At 33.4% G+C, this 20,475-nt stretch overlaps 1 protein-coding gene across 2 annotated transcripts in view; it reads right to left on the bottom strand.

Moving 5' to 3' along the window:
- Positions 1-20,475, bottom strand: part of tnksa (tankyrase, TRF1-interacting ankyrin-related ADP-ribose polymerase a) — a 171,755-nt gene that overhangs the window by 56,627 nt on the left and 94,653 nt on the right. Inside the window, exons 5-7 of one of the 2 annotated variants that reach the window (XM_039750375.1) lie at positions 19,962-20,037; positions 3,887-3,907; positions 1,522-1,616 (exon numbers count right to left, since the gene is read on the bottom strand). In XM_039750375.1, coding sequence (XP_039606309.1) covers positions 1,522-1,616; positions 3,887-3,907; positions 19,962-20,037 — 192 coding nt within the window. The remainder of the gene's footprint in view (positions 1-1,521; positions 1,617-3,886; positions 3,908-19,961; positions 20,038-20,475) is intronic. The other variant, XM_039750376.1, reaches the window with a different exon arrangement.

Raw genomic sequence — 20,475 nt, 5'->3', positions numbered from 1 at the left:
AGCTTGGCACACCTTCAAAAAGACTTGAGACTGTAATTGCTGCCAAAGGCGCATCGACAAAGTATTGAGCAAAGGCTGTGAATACTTATGTATATGTGATTTCTCAGTTTTTTTATTTTTAATAAATTTGCAAAAACCTCAAGTAAAATTTTTTCACGTTGTCATTATGGGGTGTTGTGTGTAGAATTCTGAGGAATTTGAAATAAGGCTGTAACATAACAAAATGTGGAAAAAGTGATGCGCTGTGAATACTTTCCAGATGCACTGTACGACATGTGAAATGAATTAACCAGTATGTATATTAAAATGGTTTAGAGGAAAATAAACAAATAATGGTATACATATTAGAGCTTTATTATACAGGCTGTGTATCCCTAATTCGAAATTTCAAAATCCAAGATGTTGGACATGACCCTACAAATGGAAATTTCAACACCAAGGGGTCTCTTTTATAAAACTTTGTTTGGATTTGTGTGTGAAATAATACAGATGGCAAAAAGTGAATGTGAGTAACAGATATGAAGATCCAAAATGGATTTATTCTTTCAGGGTGCCATGAAGCAACAACACATGATCAGAAATACTTGTGTATGTTGGCTTTGGTGTTTTGTTTCCCATGAAGCATCGAGTGCCCCTAAGCAACAAAACACAGTTAATGAACTTAGTCCCGCATAAAGCGACACAATAACACCTGTGCAGAGGTTCAAAAATGCTGAGCGACACCATTAAAATTGCAGCTTAATTGTGTTAATGGATTTGCATCTGCTTACAGTTAACACCAGCAGCATCATTCACACTAGCTGCCCTTAATGTAGTATTATTCAGTAAATTGCTCCAAATATATTAGGAATATCATAAACTGCTGCAGGTAGCCTTTTTATATTGGCAAAAAAATGTTATGTTTTACGTATGCACACCGACACCACTCAAAAACTGAACGCAGTGCCACATCTGTCATTTAATGACTTTCAGCACAGTGGGCATAAGAGAGTTAAGATTGGCCGAGATATTCCTAAACCTGTTGGCCAGTTCTCTGAGAGGTGACAACAGGTAGCTGATATAAACTGATGAAAACCAAAAAAGTTCTTTAGTACAAACACACAATGTCCCTCTTAAAATACAGTCTACTGTATACATCATATTCATCACTTTTAAGGTTTACTATGGTTTTACGTCAATGTACATTATAATAATGGCCCAGTGATATTATTTATTATACGTGTGAGTCGTTATTTAGCTGATTTGGCTGCATTTCCCTATTTGATCAAGGGTGTCCCCAAGACATCTCACTATGCATATGCAAACATTCCAAACTCTGAAATTCAAGCATTTGGTATTAGGGATACTCAACCTGCACTAAATAATCACTATGACAGATGAAAATATACCTACAATGACCTGGACAGAAGTGTATCAAGGCATATCCACGGTCTTATGAAACATGTCTCATGTGGTCACAAGTCTTATCTTCTAAAAACAGTTTTTAAAAGTGATAGAATAAAAAGCATCTAAAAAATATACCCTTTATCTTTAGCATGAACATCAGCACCATGCTGCAGAAGGAGCTGAACGATTCTCACTCTGTTATATCCAGCAGCTAGATGCAGAGGTGTAGACTGAAAGAGAAAACAGGTAGTATTACAAAGTAACAAAAAAAAACCAAAAAAAAAAAACAGTAGTATCTTTTGATTCCCTCACTACCAGAGGAAAAAAACAGCCATGAAAAACATAAGAGTGATGAACAAAATATAAAAAACACTTATCTTTTTGGTCTTGAAACAGTCTGAAACTGCACATAAAAATATATTTGTAGAGGACAATGGTCTCCTCATTCATTGTGTCAATACCCCTAAAAGCCTTTAATTTTTATTTATTTATTTTTTTTAAGTATACAGATCAATTTTGAGTGTACAGATAGCATGAAAAGGGCAAACTCTTCTCAAAACTTTAAACTACAACAAAATCTTCCAGCAAACCAAAAATATTTATTTCAGAGACAAACACAAACGAAACAAAACCACAAAAACAAAATATGCATATGCTGATAGATATATAAAAAAACATGCTGTGATCTGAGTGTTAAAGTATAACATTTGATTTGAATATTTTGTAAAAAGTGCTGTAGACATTTAAGATGAACACCTTAAGGACTAAGCGTAACTGTATAGCAAACAAGACCATGTTAAGTCATTGTTCTGAATGGTACTGATATTAATAAAATATAAAGGAATGCAAATAAAGAATAAAAGGCACAAACTACTTTCAACAATTAACTTAACAAAATACTAGAATGGCTTCATATAATTTCTTTATTGAACTGGCTTGAACTAATAATCCACCATCCAATCTGCACAGCTTTAGGTACAGAATGTACTTCCTTGGCCCTACTCCTGGCTTTACTGTTGTGGTAGACATTACACTCACTACACTGTTTCTATTTACTACTTTCCACTCCTCATATATGTCCCAAGTGAATCTGAAAAGAAAAGAACACTTGAAGGCACAGATCAAATTTTATATTTGGTTATTCCTTGCAAATGTGCTCTAACAATTCATAATTCTGTTATGTTTTATATTCAATTGCACTCATTTACTAGATCTTATTTTACTATAAATTAATCTAGGCCTTAATTTATACTTAGACATAAGTTAAGAAGCCAAAAAAGTGATATTCTAAAATATTAAGACATGTTCAGAAATGCTCACAATTATGATGTGACATTTGCATTTCGCCCCTTTTATTTTGGGTAAGCCAAAGAAAGAAAGAAAAAACAATAATTCTGGCTTAACCTGGTTTCTATATCCAAAAGAAGAATGCATTTTTATGTTTATGAATGAATAAAAATTAATAAGTTAAAAGAAAAAAGGAAATAAGATAGGGCACCCCAAGTTTTCAAGTAAATATAAATAAGTGACAATTTATTACATGGACTTCTCACAATAATTCATTGGTAAGGATTTATTTGGGTTTGTTTACGCAGCCCTGATGCAATGTGTCTATCCTCCTGAACAGTTTACTTAGAACTTATTTTAAACAAGATCACAAGGAATTACTTGAATATGCCACACCCATGTTAAACTGAGTCAGCTGTAGTGTGAATTAATATTACAAGAAACATTGGGGTAAATAATTTATAACCCAAAAGGCATGCAGCTTTGTGTTTAAGGATTTCAATGTTTTCTGTGATTTTATTACACTGCTTTAAATGTCTTAGTGAAAACATGAAGTAAACACTGTTTACACTACCCAAATATTTTGCTATTTTTTTCAAGTATTAGAGGAAGATGTTAGTATGAAATTCAATACTCAATTACCATATTAGGCAGTGAAGAGGGGGAAAACAAACAACATTATTACTCTCAAATACCAGTATGCAACCTAGAAAACTAATAAACCCAAACTGATTACTTTTTAAGGTGACTGAACCTATTTTACTACATCATGGATATATAATTACTTTTAAAATGATTTACTCTTGTAAAAAAATGTATGTATAATTTTATTTTGCTGATAGTGTTAATGTGTTGTAATTTTTTCACAAAATGCAGAACAGCCCAAGAGCATGCATATTTGTTTTAATACAAACAAACTGTATAAAAGTGGCCAAGCTGTGTAGCAGGAGTGAGGGGAAAGGAAGGGGGGGGGGATACAGCCAGCTGCTTCACCCCTTAAATAACCTTATTTTTTTGTATTTAATTACATTACAAATCACCTTTCTCAACACTACTCCCCAAAACAAGCAGCTGGTCCACTGGTACACGGGGTACAGCAAGGAGACTGAATCCATCATGTGACTTAAAGGAATCTTAGCAGGCTCACATATGAATTAAATAATTAAAGAAGTGCAGCAGTCCAAGAGCTTACTTTTTTAAAATCACGACTTACCAGCATTTTTTGTGATGTTGACTGATAGACAATGTTGCCAGAATCAAAAAAAATGATAGCATTAAGTTATTAACTCAAAAAGATTGAAGAGTCTCAACCTATCTAGAGCTTTTTCTGATAGCATACGTAGGCCAGAAAATAATCTAACATGTTTTTACTTTACACAGTACTGCATACCTATATAATTTATAATTATTCATCATTATACAAGCTACAAAATAAAGAACTAAAAGTATTCAAGAAATCAGGAGGTGATTGCAGAGAAGTATCCTGAAACTGAAACTGCAAAATAAATTAAGTGAAGCTTTCAGAACATGCATTGTGCCAAGTAAATTAGCGGGCTCCTTTTAACTAAACAATATGCAGACAACCTAGATAAATATGCCTATGATGATATATCAAGGTTGTGGTGCACACCAGTTGCAAGTACATGTAGAGCCTCCTGATACATTAAAATTAAACCTATCCCAGCACCCCTGATCTTTGAACACTTCTGTTCTTTGTCTATTTGAAATTGAGCCTTCAAGCTTAAGTAAATAACAAAACTAAAATAATTTGTTGAATAGCTAAAGCAAAAGGTATAAACCATACAATCGTTATACACATAAGCCTCTTAGTAACCTCCAAGAATTTTACAAAATGATTCTATAACAACTGTAGGAATTTATAGGCTATGTTTTCCACAAGAAGCAAGTGAGCAAAAAACTAAAATATTTGTCATTTGAAGTAAACACCTTGATCCATTTACAAATTAAGAGTGTAATGGAAATGTCTACTAGATTCTTTAAAAAGTAGTCTTTAGAAAATTAAGACTTTACTTGGTTTAAAATAAAAAAAAAAACTCATAATGAAATGGCACCCAAGAGTAACTGGGTTGAACTCTTGATGTGCAAAATATTCAGTTTAAAGGACATATTTTTATTTTTAATTTTTATTTTAAGCACACACACGTACTTAAAAATATTTTGGCATGTCATATAAATTTTAGTTAAAAGCAACATGCCACAAACTATGCTAGATTACATTTGGCTTCCTCCATGATATCATATGTCACAGTATGCTCTAAAACAAATGTGCAAGACTTTGGGAAAAAATGCTGTAAATAAATCATTTGTCATGAACAGGTTAACAATTACTTAAAATGGAATATTACCAAATTATAATGGAAAATGCATGCACATTCCAATTGAAATGAATTTATTTGTGCAAAGCCAATCAAGTAAAGCCTTGTCTTATGCACTATAATAAACTACAACAAAAACCACTGCAACTTGAAGTCCAACATACAGAAATATAGACTGATATTAAGACAATTTTACTTATTTTGACCTATAAAAAGGCTAATTGAAAGAAGGTGAATACCTTAAATATCTTTGAAATTCTAGCAAATGAAAACAAAAGTGTATAAATTAATCTATTAGCAGTTTAAAGGGCTCCAACGTTTTAAATATATTATATTACAGCACTAAATCCAAATGTGTTATATTTTTAATTCACATAAAATGAACCATATTCTTTCAGGACTGAAAAATTGTATCTTGTTTGTTAATAGGAGACTAGAGATATACTGGTGATGATCATCAAAAGAAAAGTGAAATACAGCTCAGAACATACAAATGCATGCAATAACAGCCCTCTAAATTTAAACTGAAAGCCATAACCAACCCATATCTGGCAATGCTGTGTGTGAGAGAACAAGACAATAGCAGCAGAGTGAAGGTGACTTTCAAACAAAGATGCATTTAAATTTTTAAATCTATATTTATCTACCTGTTATTGTATTTAGCTTTATTAACACTTACACTTTTTTTTTTTTTAAAGACTGCTAGATTTTCACAGTAACCATGACAACAATACAATTATCTGCTGCCAGTTGTCATGGAAACAGGATACTACAATAAAAATTACTTCAATCCTGTGGTTCAAAAGTACCTATGATGCTGACACAGGCGATCTAAATTAACAAACAAAAACTGAGGAACAGCTTTCATGCAAGTAGTAAAGATTTACGGAATATTTATTATTCACATGTACGTAGTAAATATTTATATTATTTAGAGTATATGTACATAGAACACTAACTAAGGAGTTGCTAGGGTAAAAGCCAACTTGCTCTTAATCAGTTTATAAATAATAATAAACAATACTGAACCAAGTACTGGTAACAATAAAAATTACTAAAATATTTAAAATAAAAATGAGCTGCACAACTGGATGAAAAATATTAATGAAAAATAATATTAACCTCAACATGTCTAAAACATTAACAGGAAAATGTCTACATCATGATTTTTCTGACATTTTTTAAGGCAGCACATTATCCAGACATTTTTTGCAGTGGATTCTAAAAAATATGTTGATCAACTAACAAAAAAACATATTTCCTTGCACTGTTAAACCATTCTTTGAAATCACAATCAATTTATTGAGAAGGTAACACTGCTGCCATAAAAGTTCAATATTATCTATTTGCTTTTTTCATAACTAACGTTTTTAAATTAGAAGTAAAAGTTAAGAATAAAGTCATCATCAATTTCTGTGCTGTACTGAATCTTGAAAGATCTTTGTATATTATTACATTTTGATCAAATATGAAATTAATCAAGCACAGACCCAACACACCCTAACAAAGTGGTTTAAAATGCAAAATATGCTTAAATCTAATCCAGCACTTAAACAAAATAGAAACTTGAAATGTAGGGAGTAATTTCCATTGCTTCATAATGCCAGAATACAAGTACATCTACCCTATAACTTCACTAAGCATGGGCAATTAGCTTAAAATATCAAAAATGAATAAAAGCGGGAAATCTCTAGTCCCAGGAAAGGATGCTGGTAGAAAGAGGTAAAGTCACTTAAAGTTTATTTTTAACCTGTAATATCAGATGATATGGTTTATTAAGACAAAAGAATGTGACAGGTCTGTAAGACAATAAATCAAATGTCCACTGGTATCTTATGTGATTATGGTTACTAGTACTATCTTAATACAGATTTGCACAACTACTTTTATCTTTAAACATATGAAAATTCCACCCCTAAAATGCTTTGAGGAAAATGTACTTCAGATGAAATGTTAATGGGTAACACTAATACATATATATTAGGAAAGTTAACAAAATGGTTGAGGGCAGTTGGTATCAAACCAAGTAGCTATTCTGAGGTCTAACTGCGCTTCTCATGAAGTTGTCTGCTCAACCAATGAAAGCCTCATACAGTACATAATACTCTAAAGATACAAATACTTGGAGCATAATATGTTAGTGAGTGCAAGACTTGTAGACAAGAGTGTATCAAGAACAGGAAGCAAAAACTCGGTGAGGATTTAAATACTTTTAACAGTGACAGCCTTATCAAACTCTCCAAAAAAAAAGAGCCACACAAAAATGGTCCTTTATATGGAAACAGATGGTTCATTAAAGGCATCACTGGAGGTTGACATTACTTATGCTGCAGTGACTCAACTCAATCTAACAATGGTACTGAAAGAGGTATATCAGAAGCACACCTTATTATTCCTTTTATGGCTGTGATGGGACAGTAGATATTTCAACAGTTCCTTACTTGTAAACAAAAACCATGAAGATGTAGTTATATTAGGCTAAGAGTAGAAATACCCAGCAATTAAAAACATAATCCCAGATGCTACTTTCTCATGTTTATTACTGTGTTTTCTTCAGGGGAATACAGTAATGCAGTCTTTAATACTGCCATTTTACAGATCCCATGTCTTGGGTTCAAGTTTCACACCCAGACGTTGTCTGTGTCAAGTTTGTATGTTCTCCTGTGTCTGTGGATTTTTCTCTGGATACCCTTCCACACTGTCAAAGATGTGTAGGTTAGGATAACTACAGACTCCAAAAATATCATTGTGAGAATGAGACTGTGGATGTGTGAGACCTGTCCAGGACTGTTTTATTCCTGGCACAAAGTGTTGCCAGGAAAGTTTCTGATCCCTTAAAACTCTGAATTGGTTTTAATTGGGGTTTGTTCGTTAATAAAAATTGCTGTGCTTAAAACTTAGATGTTAGAACAGACTGGCATTTGTTGGTAGTCATAAAAAGTACAACTAGATGATAAAGAAATTGAGTTAATGTATGGTACTACTACATGCAGCAACCTGAAAAACAAGTGTGTTAAAGGTTTAGTGTGAAGGGTTAACAAAACAAAAGAAATGCCATTTAAAACATAGCTTATTTCATTGAATGTAAAACACATACAGTGGAACCTCAGTTCACGACCATAATTCAATCCAAAACTCGTAAACCGAGTTGGCCGTGAACCGAAGCAATTTCCCCCAAAGGATTGTATGTAAATACAATGAATCCGTTCCAGACCGTACGAACTGTATGTAAATATACATGCACAGTGTAATAGTAAACTAATGTAAAAACATTGAATAACACTGACACAAAACACCCAGGCTCCCTGCACGAGTGGGCAGGTTCTCTCTCTCTCTCTCTCAGCAGCAAGCATCCACCTGCCCTCCCTAACCCACTCCCCTCCCTCAGCAGCATGCTTGAGTTCTCTCTCTCAGCAGCAAGCATCCACCTGCCCCCGCCTCCCCTCTCTCTCTCTTTCTCTCTCTCTCTCTCTCTCTCTCTAAATGAAATATTACCTTTTGAACTCCGTAATACAAACTCTATAAACCACCAAGAAAACTAACCTTGCATGAGTTTTCTGGCGTGAAGTGAGGAGGAACTGGGTGGAGAGGAGGTTACAGTTTTGAGGTAAAGTCCAGCTCCGCGATGGAGGGATGTTTTCCTTCATGGGGTTTTCTCTGTTGCGATTTCTTGGGTTTCTTTTGCAGGCAGGCAGGTGGGCAGGCAGGCACGCACGCGCAAGCAAGCAGGCAGGCAGGTACGCACGCACGCGCAGGCAGGCACTAACATCTGACCGAGAACAATGCAACACATGCGGAAATCATTGGCGCGCACAAACCGAAAGGGAAACTGGCTTGTTCGTATACCGAGTGTGTGGTCAGGAACCGAGGCAAAAGTTTGGCAAACTTTTTGGTCGTGAACCGAGTTGTACGTGTACTGAGACGTTCGTGAACTGAGGTTCCACTGTATAATTATAATCCATGCCCTGCTACAATGTTACAGTAAAACAAAAATATCTTGAAAATTCCCTCTCTTTCAGAAGAAAAAAAGAAAACCAGAACATCTGTATAAATGTAACTGCATCCATGTATAGCCTGTATGTGCAAATTATTGTGCCAATTGTAACTGCAGTGCTGTTCACCACAAAAATTATTCAAACATCACCACTGCCTCATGCAAACATCTTTTAGTAATAAAATAAATGGGCTTCTCCATCTCACTGATATTTATTGAACAATCTACTCCAGAACTCTACTCCTGCTCACTCCTCAATTGTTACAATATTACAAGCCAAAGGTTTACCTGTCAAAATATGCTACCACATGCATCCACTGAACTCAGAATAAGTCTGCAACCAGCCAACTAACATGACAACCTGCCTAAAAAGGAGACACTGTGATGTTTAAAACTGATCTAGCCATTTGATGTTCTATGTTATAAAACTTTTTTGATATGTTGGCAGATCTTTGTTTGGGGTTTCTCTACTTCCCCTCCACTGGAGAGGAAGTAAGCAAGTCAAAAAGACAAGCAGTGCTTTGTATAATGAAAAAGCTGGATTGACAAGTTCAGAAGCTAGTGGTAGGGCTCTTCTGAAAGAAGACAAATCTTACAAACAGATTGTCAAAGAATATAGTAGATGCACTGGGCTACGTATTTAGTGAAAACAAAGCTGCCATATATATATTGCTACAAAGCAGAGAATCCCCACTTTTATATACAGCTGAAACTAACATTTTTTTATATAGCCTCTCCAAAACATTGTCTCAAAGGTTGTCATGCAACACTTAGAAAGGGTACAGTTCATAATTTCACTCACTATACCAAGAAAGGGTACAGTTCATAATTTTACTCACTATACCAATAATTACTAAAAAAATTTGGGAAAGGCAAACTGCCTTCGATATTATTTTAATTCAGAAACATTTGTTGCATTAAGGTTTTATAAATGCTGTTCTGCAAATTAGTATTGTAAATGCTATAATAAAAAGATTTTCTCATTTTAGGTGTACTTGCATATAATGCACTTGTTGCCATCTCTGTCAACAGGGTTGAGGTCAGTTCAGGAATGAAGTCAACATTTCAAATTCAAACAAGGAAAATTAACTGGAATTGGAAATTCAGCAACAACTACAGGAAACTCAAATGGAATTCTGCCGAAATCCATTTATTGCCGTTTCTGAGCATTTATTTGGGATTACATGTAGCGACATACATGCAAACTTTATTCATGGTGCCTTACAAATGCTAAATAATGTATGAAAAATAGTACAGTATGTATTTCATTCACATATATTAACTTTTTATTGCATAAAACAACCAACTTTTCCTGAAATTTGGTATCACTAAGATTGCATCTCTCAGGCCTAAATATCTTGTAAAAAATATTGAAAAGAAGCAGATGAGGCAGCAATAACTAGATGCTGACATGCAATTTGAGCAATCCAAAGTCAATCAAAATCTTTCCAAACAAACTCATCGAAAATCTCCAATCTCGCACTTTCAACATGGGCCCTAACTGGCTTTCATTTATACTTATAGAGTCATGTGGAGGAAAGCCAAGCAAAATGACACTAGTTAGCCAATAAAAGGTGTCATTTTGCTGGGCTTTTCTCTACATTCATAATGGCTAACACGGTACAACACCCTAGTACTACTTATAGATCATGAAACTTGCATGGAATTCTGGAAAACACTGTTTTAATCTAATTTAAGAAAATGTAAGGGACATTAATATGCAGTGACACATTTAAATGAGAATTTCATATTTCAGTTCTTATTTATAACAGTGATTTGTGATTTGATTACTCCTGTATTTCTGATATATGATTATGATTTATGTGATTCATAATATTTAATGTAGTGTAGACTATTTAGGAACTCAAGTCAAATTATCTTATAAAGTGGAATTTATTGGAATTTATTTGAATTCAATTCTGTTTCCTGGCATTCCACTTCAATTTGAATTCGTAAATAGCCCCAACCCTGTTTTTTAATATATTTTTAGCAACCCTAATGTCACACAGTCTATGGCACATTACAAAAACCTCAACTTGTGTGGGAAGGTGATTTGACAGAAATTGTATTAGTGACAGAGATGAATCAAACCTACGATACCTTACAAAACGTAACATTCATTCATGTTAATTTCTCTCTCACTTCAGAAAATCCTAACCATGCTGAAACCTTACACGTGTGAAGTACTGTAAATGTGTTTATCTATTTTAGAACTGAACTTTCAACCTTTCTTATCCACTGAGCCAATTTCACCAAATCACTGAAAGAGTATTTCGTAAAATTTTGTATATAAATTATGAAAAATTGGTAGAATGAAAAAAAAAATATTTTGAGTAAATTGACCTTGAACCATCAAACATTTGATTAAACGTCCAACACACTAACCACTTGACCAATGCTGCTTAACTGTCATACTGAAGTAATTTGACAAAACTTCAATATTGATTAATCAAAATGATATATATTTTTTTATTTGTTACATTGGCCTTGAACCATTTAATTGAAAGTCCAACACGCTAACCACTTGATTAACATCGCTGATTTTTTATATATCTGTGTTGGCTAAAATATACAGGGTGAGTCAAAATTATGTTAACATTTGAATGTCAGAAACAATTTATTCACAAAACATACTTAATATGTGCATGATGATTTACAGGAATGTCTCAACCTGTTCGCTATCATGTTCATCACATGTATCATATGTGGCACATAAACTGTACACAAAAATTGTATATAAGCATATACATAGCAGTACCATTAGTGTTAACATAATTTTGACTAACTCTGTATATGTGATATTTGCTAAAAGTATAATATAAGGAAATGAGAAATTTAAATTTGGCGTAATTAACGTAAAGATCCCAGTTCAAAACTTATGAAATATTGGATTGTCACCAGAGATTAGCGTGCATGCAAAGTTTGAAGGAAATCAGTTTGGTAAAAGTGGGTAAAAATTGATTGCAAAATTTGACCCAGACAAACAAGACAGGGCAAGTTGAATAAAAGCATGTAATATTAAAAAGAGAAACATCAAAAGCAACGCTGACACAATCAATATGAAAAAAAGGTTTGGATACAAGAACTCAACTAAAGGCTAATTAAAAAAAAAACCCAGAAGCCCAAAATCATTTTCTTAATCAGAGCAAATTATCCATTAACCACAGAAGCTGTCAAATATCACATAAATACAAAATAGTGAGCCAAAACAAAGAAGCATTAATAACAACAATTACTGAGTTACTGGGCCGTCTCCCCAGCTGTACCATCAGATGGCCCCACCCTCTAGTTTCAACATATAAAGGGCAATGAGCCACTACAAATATATAAACAGAAGACAATATAAGGTAATTACTAAATAAAACATAAAATAATATTTAAAAAGACAACATAAAAATAAAATATAAACAAGGAACTCTTAAGTCTGGGATCAGCCTCTCTCTATAAAATAACACTCTCCTTTCAGAATTTATAATAAGAAAAAAATGTTTCTGTAAATAAGACAAATGGTTATACCTGGAATTTGAAATTTAAGCAAAGCACCAAAGATAAATTAGAAAGATGTGGAAAAATGTAAATATCTGATTAACAGGTCAAAGTGATTTACAGTTCATATGTAATAAATCTGAAATAAAACTTCAACAATTTAATTTTTAGTAAGTAAACATTGCGACCAAGTCAGTATTTTTCCATATTTATTTTATTTGAATTAGTTTTATTTAACAGCTTTTACTAAAGTATATTTCCTCTCTTTTTGCCGTTTCTGAAATCTAAGTTTGCTAAAAATGGAAAACAAGTGCACTCATTACAGTGTACAAAGAGTGGTCCACTGGAGTGTGGGGCAAATTGAGCTACACTGTAATACATTGTACATCTCAGTTAAACCCCAATTAGAATCTAGGCAAAACGGATTAGCTTTTTAATTCCTCAAAAACTATCATGCAAAAAATTCTGCATCATATTTTCAAAAAGAACATGAAAATGATTTGGTTGACACGTGAACAAGATAAACAATAATTAAAGTGTGTCCCTTGAGCAACTTTTAAGGAGTCTGCAACTAATTTATAAAAAGGAGAAAATTATATTATTGTTAAATCTAAACGATGCAGCGGACTGCTGATCAATTAACAGAGTTTAGTTTTATTACTGAAAGCACTTATAGATTGACCAAAGTTTACAAGTGTAACAAAATTAACAACCATGCTAGAAGAAGGGAAAAAAAGCATTTAGGCTGATGGAACGATAAAGTATACTAGTACATTAGAAACCTGTTTTTCAAATCTTTTATTTCAAATCATTTTAAATGATGTCATTCTACTATGTGCATTCTCCATTTCTATCACATTATTTCGTAAACAATTAAAAAAGAAAAACACAAAGTATATACTTCTAGGAAATAAACCGATTTATTTCTCTTCAATCTAAAGCTGAAATGGTTTTAGCTTGATGTAAATCTACTGTAATATGATTTTGGATAGGCAGCCATTTTAACCTTATTTTGTTAAATTACTCTACAGTACTACTATAAAAATCTTTTTTATAGATTAAGTGTATAAGGTAAAAAATGTCTTAAAGCAATATTAATTTGAATACATAGGACAAGAAACTTTTGAATTTTGCAATGATAGAATTCATCATGCTAACAAAGTATAATTTGAAGAGAAATAATTATGAAAACTACATTTTCTTTAACCTTGAAACAAGATAGTAAGGCCAGGGGCATTATGAATTATAGCAGAGAAGTCAACGATGAACCACTGTTTCATTAACTTATGCTAAGAGTATAAACAAAGCAATCTTACCAATGATTGAATTAACTATAATTTGGCATGGGAAATTTAACTGCCTTGCTGTACTATAATGCTTGATAGCAAGACACACTGTGACATGCCAATCACTTAAATAAAGAGGGCAATATTTAAACTACACATTAAATCTATTTACATCATGAAGGAGCAAGGCTTGATGAAGAAAAAAAATCACACACTTATACATAATCAAAATAGGAAATATTAACAGAAAAAATGCTCATGTATCCTCTGCTCTATGACTGTAGGTCTTACCTTCTCTTTTACTGTCTGATTAATTTCCTTCATTGTGTATGACCTCTGATTGTTATGGTTTTACTGTACCTGTAGAAAGGTATGTGCCATACACCACTGCATTTTGTCTATAACTGAAAACATATATACTACATTGTCTTATTGTAGCTACAGAATTGCTCCTCCTCGCCTTTTTCAGTATGTGTCCTCTTATTAACTCTTCAATTCTTTGCCACACACTGCATCATTTTTTAATTATAATTCTTTATAAGCAATTATATAAGCCACACTCAACTTTCTTTTCAAGTCTAACTCTTTCTCTGTATTGCTTTGGCATGAAACATGGACCAAGCTAAAAGTGTTTTTGAGAACACTTAACAATCATGTAGCTGCTTGGAGTTCTGCATCTTTGATTAGCATTATGTTTTCTCACTATCTCTTTCTTAAAATGACAAAGACCACTTATAAACTCTTTCATCCTCTGCAGTATCTTCATCTACTTTACAGTGAAAGTCATAGTACATTGTTTATTTTTCTGTAATGTATCGTAGCCAGGAGAACTCCCACTGCCATGATGATTTGAACTTTCAAGCGACTATTTATGATGGTATATCTTTATCCTCAACTGGTAATTCATTCATTGTATCAGTCCATTAAAATTGACAATAGTACCATACAGGCACACTAAAAATGAACCAATAAAGTCAGATAATTTATGCCTTGCTGTCATAGTGAATATATACACTGGATCAGATGAAGTCATCCTAGAGTGATGGGTTACAGGGAATGGAAGCGAAGCTGATGGAAAGAAGTACTGTATATATCTCCCAGTCGTCAAAGTAACCAATGGTGTTATTTTATAAAAAAAACAATATTGGTTTTATATTTGTCACTGTTTTATTTGCAGGTGTCTGATGAGAATAGGCATCTTCATCAAAAATGAAGGGCATGGGAGCATATAGAGTGAAAGAGTGATGATCATTCATTAGAACAATTGTGACAACAGATCTTTCAGCCTGACAAGCTTATCCATTTGATTCACCTAGATTCTCCAAAGTAAAATTTAGATCTGAAGCTCCTGAAATCCTACTCCCCATTACATGCTCATTTTTTGTGTATGTCTGTGGTTGTTTTAATTAAGAAAAACTTGCTAACATTTGTATGAAATGTTCCATTAGCAAGTTTTCGATCATGTCCCTTGTTCTTCTTGAAGAATTTAAGGCAACTAATTCCAATCATAGTTTGAAACATTTCACTAATCTCACCTTTTAATCTCTGTTATTTTAAAATGAAGATTTAACTCTTTAAATTTCTCCTAGTCAAATCTAGTCACTCTCTTTTGGACTTTCTCTAGTGTTGCTTTAGTTAAATAGATAAAATAGATAGTAATGCACAAATCATTGTGCATCATTGTCCTCCTCTATAACTCAGACCCAAGTAAGACATTTCTCTTGTACACTGAATGTAACAGACCCTGATTGATACAACATGCACAATAAACATAGTAGCAGGCTACCTGGTTATGGGTTGGGTTGGGTAATATGAGGAGTGAGTCTCCTTAAATTGCTAAATGAAATGAGGGAGCTTCTTTGTTACTCGAATGTCTACAGTTCATGACAGGTGAGGAGTGTTTAGCAACAACATCATGGAGTGAATTCCCAGATTAAGACAATAATAATAGTAAATCGAAAGCACTGCAGATTTGAAAACCAGTCCAGCACATTTGATGTTAGGGAGCACATATGGCCATCCGGTAGCAGCATAGTATAAAATGGTATTTTTTTATGACAGATGCTACCCCAAAACATTTTGCAGATGTAGCACAATAGGTTTTGCATTTTTTTACCATTTTATATTTGTAATTATTATATAGCATGCTGTGCTGTTGAGCAGTGTGTGTTTAAAAAGAATGAAACAAATTACTTGCTTATATACAAATAGAGCACTGGAAGTAGGCACAATTCCCATCACTGCCAGTATGTAGTTGGTGCTTATGGTGGTTTTGCGCCAGTTACTGTGGTTTCCTTCCAGTCATGAAGATGTGCTTTTTACAAGGATTGGTGACTATAAATTGGTCCAGTTGACAGCCAAACCACACTTCACTTGCACTTCAGAACAGGTGATCCACCTGAAGCTAAGCTTGTCCAGGCCTAGCCAGTTCTTGGAATTGAGACCATCTAGGAAAAGCATGGGTTGCTTCTAGAAGAGGTGCTGGTGAGGCCAGAAGTTGACGCTTACCCTGTGGTCTGAATGTGGACCCCAATGCCCCTGTGCCGTGATGCACCAAGCTGTAAAAATAACGCCATCCTTTAGATAAGATGTAAAACTGAAGTTCTGACCCTCTGTAGTCATTAAAGATTCCTGGTCATCCTTCGTAAACAGTAGGATGTATCTTGATGTCCATGCTGAATTTCTCACCATTGCCTGGTCATTCTGTCCCACTAATAATCCCCCAGTCTCTAATTGGCTAACTATCTCTCACCACGTCACCACCTAACAGCTAATTTGTGATGAGTGTATTAGAGCAATGTGTCACATCATCCAGATGGGTGCTACACATTAGTAGTGTTTGAAATGGCTCCTCACTCACTATGAAAAGCATATGAGTAGCAAGAAAAATGCTACATAAATGTAAAGTATTAATAATTACATCCACATTTTTTTTTAAGTATCTTGACAGCCATTCACAATATTCTTAGAACATGAAAAAAATGTTATTTTCACCTTCAAATCGGAACACGTAAAGATTTTTGTCTACATCATATCACACAATTGTGAACTGAATTTTTCAACTTAAGACCATGTTTAAAGTGTGTACATTATATAATTATTTACAGTGTTGAAATTTTTTGCTGGATTTAGGCCCAGTTTTACTTATATCTATTTTCAGGAGTGGTATAGCCTTAACACTACTATTAATATGCATTCAGCATCTTTTATCAAATACATTCAATAAAAAAAGAGATTATTAAAATAATCATTATGTATAATTGGGTTTATCAAACATTCATTCGTAACCATTTGCTAAATGGCAAATGCTTTTTAATATTACTTAACTGCTGCTTGGTACTGAGCAGTCAAACAACAACTAATTTATATTTCTGACAAATCTAATGCATTCATAATATGACCCGATAGCACGTCGACTTTCTTCCATCATAATAATCTCAATCACACCTAAATATCAGGACTCTGCAATTGGCATCTTAAGTTATTATCTTCATAAATACTTGCAAAAGAATTTGTAAGTTAGTAGAGATTTAAGATTTTTCCTAAGGATTGTTCTGATTGTATCAGTACTATATACAAAGACAAACTTTTATTCAGCTATATTCCTATATGTAGCACTGCAAAGCAATCACCGCTACTTGTAACATTTATCCCAACACATATTGCTTTATTTTTTAGCCTTTCATTTGTTTTTCTTCAAAAATACACATACTGAAGAAATTATCGGATGCTTTTGTTAACTGCTTTCTTGTAAACAAATCATTAAAGAAAAAAACTACTTCATTAAACTTATATAAAAAATACAGGGTATTTATGAAAAAGCTAAAAGCAATCAAAATATTAAAACAGCAAACATAAACCTTCTACATGCCTGCAAAGACATTCTTTGGAAATGGTAGATCCTTGGTATCAGTGTCAGTAGCAGTGTCTAATTTCTTTTGTCATTTTCCCGAAAAAACTGCTTGGGCTTGCTCTCTCGCTCGCACTCTCTGTCTCGCTCACTTGCTTGTGCTCTCTCTCTCTCTCGCTAGCTCGCTCGTGCTCTCTCTCTCTAAACGCTTCCTATACAACCACTACGCACGTCGTACACGGGGAAAAATGATTTTCGCGATTTTCTTTGTAAAAATTAGGGTGCACATCTTACACGATGGCTCATGGCACACGAGTAAATACGGTAATTATATTAAGGTTTTTTAAAAAACATACAAATTTCTATAACCAAAATGGCATTTCTGCACAACACAGTAATGCTACATGGGTCAGGATCTAAATTACTAGACCCATATTTTAACTTGTGTGAAACATTTAAATCTAGGCAAAAGTGATGTAATGGTCCATGAGATGAGAATTTATTTATTCGACTCTACTGCAAACTGCAAGAGTGAAAAGATCAATGTATATTCCTGCCACTTTGGGTATAGTTTCATTTCCTAGTCACATAGTGTTTCTCCTTTTTTTTAATAATTTCAACTTTATTCAAAGGAAAGCAGGTGGCAAGTTAATGTTGCCATTTTATGTTCGACTTCTCTAATGTCTTGCAGAAATCCTTTGCAGCACAGTAGGTATTTGACTTCTCTTTCAAAAATAGGTTTATGGTTAACTATGGCTGGCCATCTTAATGTAAATTTGAAAATAAAAAACTCTTTTATAGGTATGGTTAAAGATGGGTAATGGCAGACCTCTCATTTTGTGAAAGCAAAGCCTGAATGAAGAGACTCCTATTCCAAATGATACTGGAGGGAAATGTTAAAGATAAGTTGATTAGTTTAATACTATGAAACTATGATTTCAGGTAATGAATGCATCTTGTATTTAGTAGTTTACTTCTAGAAACTGCTTCTCTGTTTCAGATAAGGAATATCTATGCTGTAGACACATAAAAATGGGGTCCCTAACCACACTGAACAGAAACAATTCCTGATAATATAATCCTATTATAATTATATTTTACACTAAGATTAGAAAGTTTTATTAACATACACATCTTTACATGGGTATAAAGATATTATATGAAAACTGAAGCATAATATTTATAGTATGGTAAATTGACAACCATTGTCTCAAAGACACCAAAAACTGTGTTAGTATTCAGTAAATTACTGATAAGGAATCATAGCTTTCAGTTCACCCTCAGATATGTTTTCCAAAATCAGAAAATCACCACAAAATCTGGGTGAAACAATCCTTTAAATGGAAATATTTTACACATAAGACAGTATATGGATCTTTATTTTGGAACTTCACTGTAAAATTCTAAATGCAAAACAATTCAATTTCATGAAATAATATAGGAGTATAAATAATAATATTGCACACTTGATTAACCAGTTTCATAAAATTTTTGTTGCATATAAGTTAAAAAGAAAGCAATGTTTGAATAGGTAGACTGCAGGCTATGCCCTTGAATCTTTAGAATAGATGTTTCAATATATATTGGAACACCATACATTTACCGTAAATGCTGACATTTTTTCTTTTTCATTCATACTAGACTAATGCATGCTCTTGCTTAATTATCTGTGGCATCATTTTAAAATCTACAGCAAATTCAAAAGAAACAGGGAACAGGGAAAAACTCTGCCAGATGGTGTTAACGAAGATAACCTCCCATTATGCTTCATCTGACAGCACAGGATTGCAAACTGACAGAAAATATGGAGCAAATGAACATACTGTATCTATCGGTTCTCATCATTATATATTATTCAAAACTGAGCTTGTTCACAAAACCAGACACATTTTTATTTCTCATAGAAGTTAGCTACAATATATTTTTAAATGCATCTTTCTTCCATTCAGTGACATGCACATTGCTACAGATACATCAATCCAAACTATAATAGTCCAAAACTTTTCTAAGATGTATTGTATTTTCTACATTAGTGAAAAAATTAAACATAGATGCAATGTTCATACTTCAAACCAAATCAGTTTAATGAACTCTTCCTCTACATCAGAGACTTGGATTCTGGTTTTGCCAAATGATTTGTTAACATATAATTCTTTGCTACATATGTGCAACATTGCCAGAATGTGGGCTAACACTCTAACTGATAATGCTTGATCTTTAAAGATGAAAAATAGTTATTAAAATATAAGCATAAAGTTAATTTTTAGGGGCCACAAAATTATGTAAAATAAAGGCAGAATGCCATGTACATTATAAAGGCCATGCAACAGCCTTACCTTTCTTCCATCGCTAGCATGACAATTCACATTCAGTGGAGTCAGCAAGGCCATGAGCTTTTCTTCATTTCCACTCCTGCAGCAAGAAAGTATTTAATAAAAAAGGAGAGCCAAACACAACAGACATTGCATTACAATGAACTAAGAGAGACTATCACTCATTGACAAGAGGCCAAGAATGTTAAATCTGAGATTTATGCAGCCTTTGGTGAATTTGTCAGAATATTGCCAAAGCCTACAGCTTATTAAAAAAAGTGCACCAAGGTGTAAATTAAATACTGCCTGACCTTGAAGGAAGTACTTGATATGGTAAAATCTATTTAAAAACCAAAGTTATCCCAGGGTCCCAATTTCCAAACTACTTATTCTTCTACTAACTACTTTAAAATGGAAATTACTATCATTTTCTTGAAACATTCATCACACTAATAAGCCACATGACGATCATATACATGGGACTGAAACATATTCATTATAACAATTGCTCCAGATACCATACTACCGTGTTACAAGT

Source organism: Polypterus senegalus, chromosome 4 (genome assembly GCF_016835505.1).
Source record: "Polypterus senegalus isolate Bchr_013 chromosome 4, ASM1683550v1, whole genome shotgun sequence".
Classification (NCBI taxonomy): domain Eukaryota; kingdom Metazoa; phylum Chordata; class Cladistia; order Polypteriformes; family Polypteridae; genus Polypterus; species Polypterus senegalus.
The sequence above is the reverse complement of the archived record's forward strand: the minus strand, read 5'-3'. Positions and strand labels throughout refer to the sequence as shown.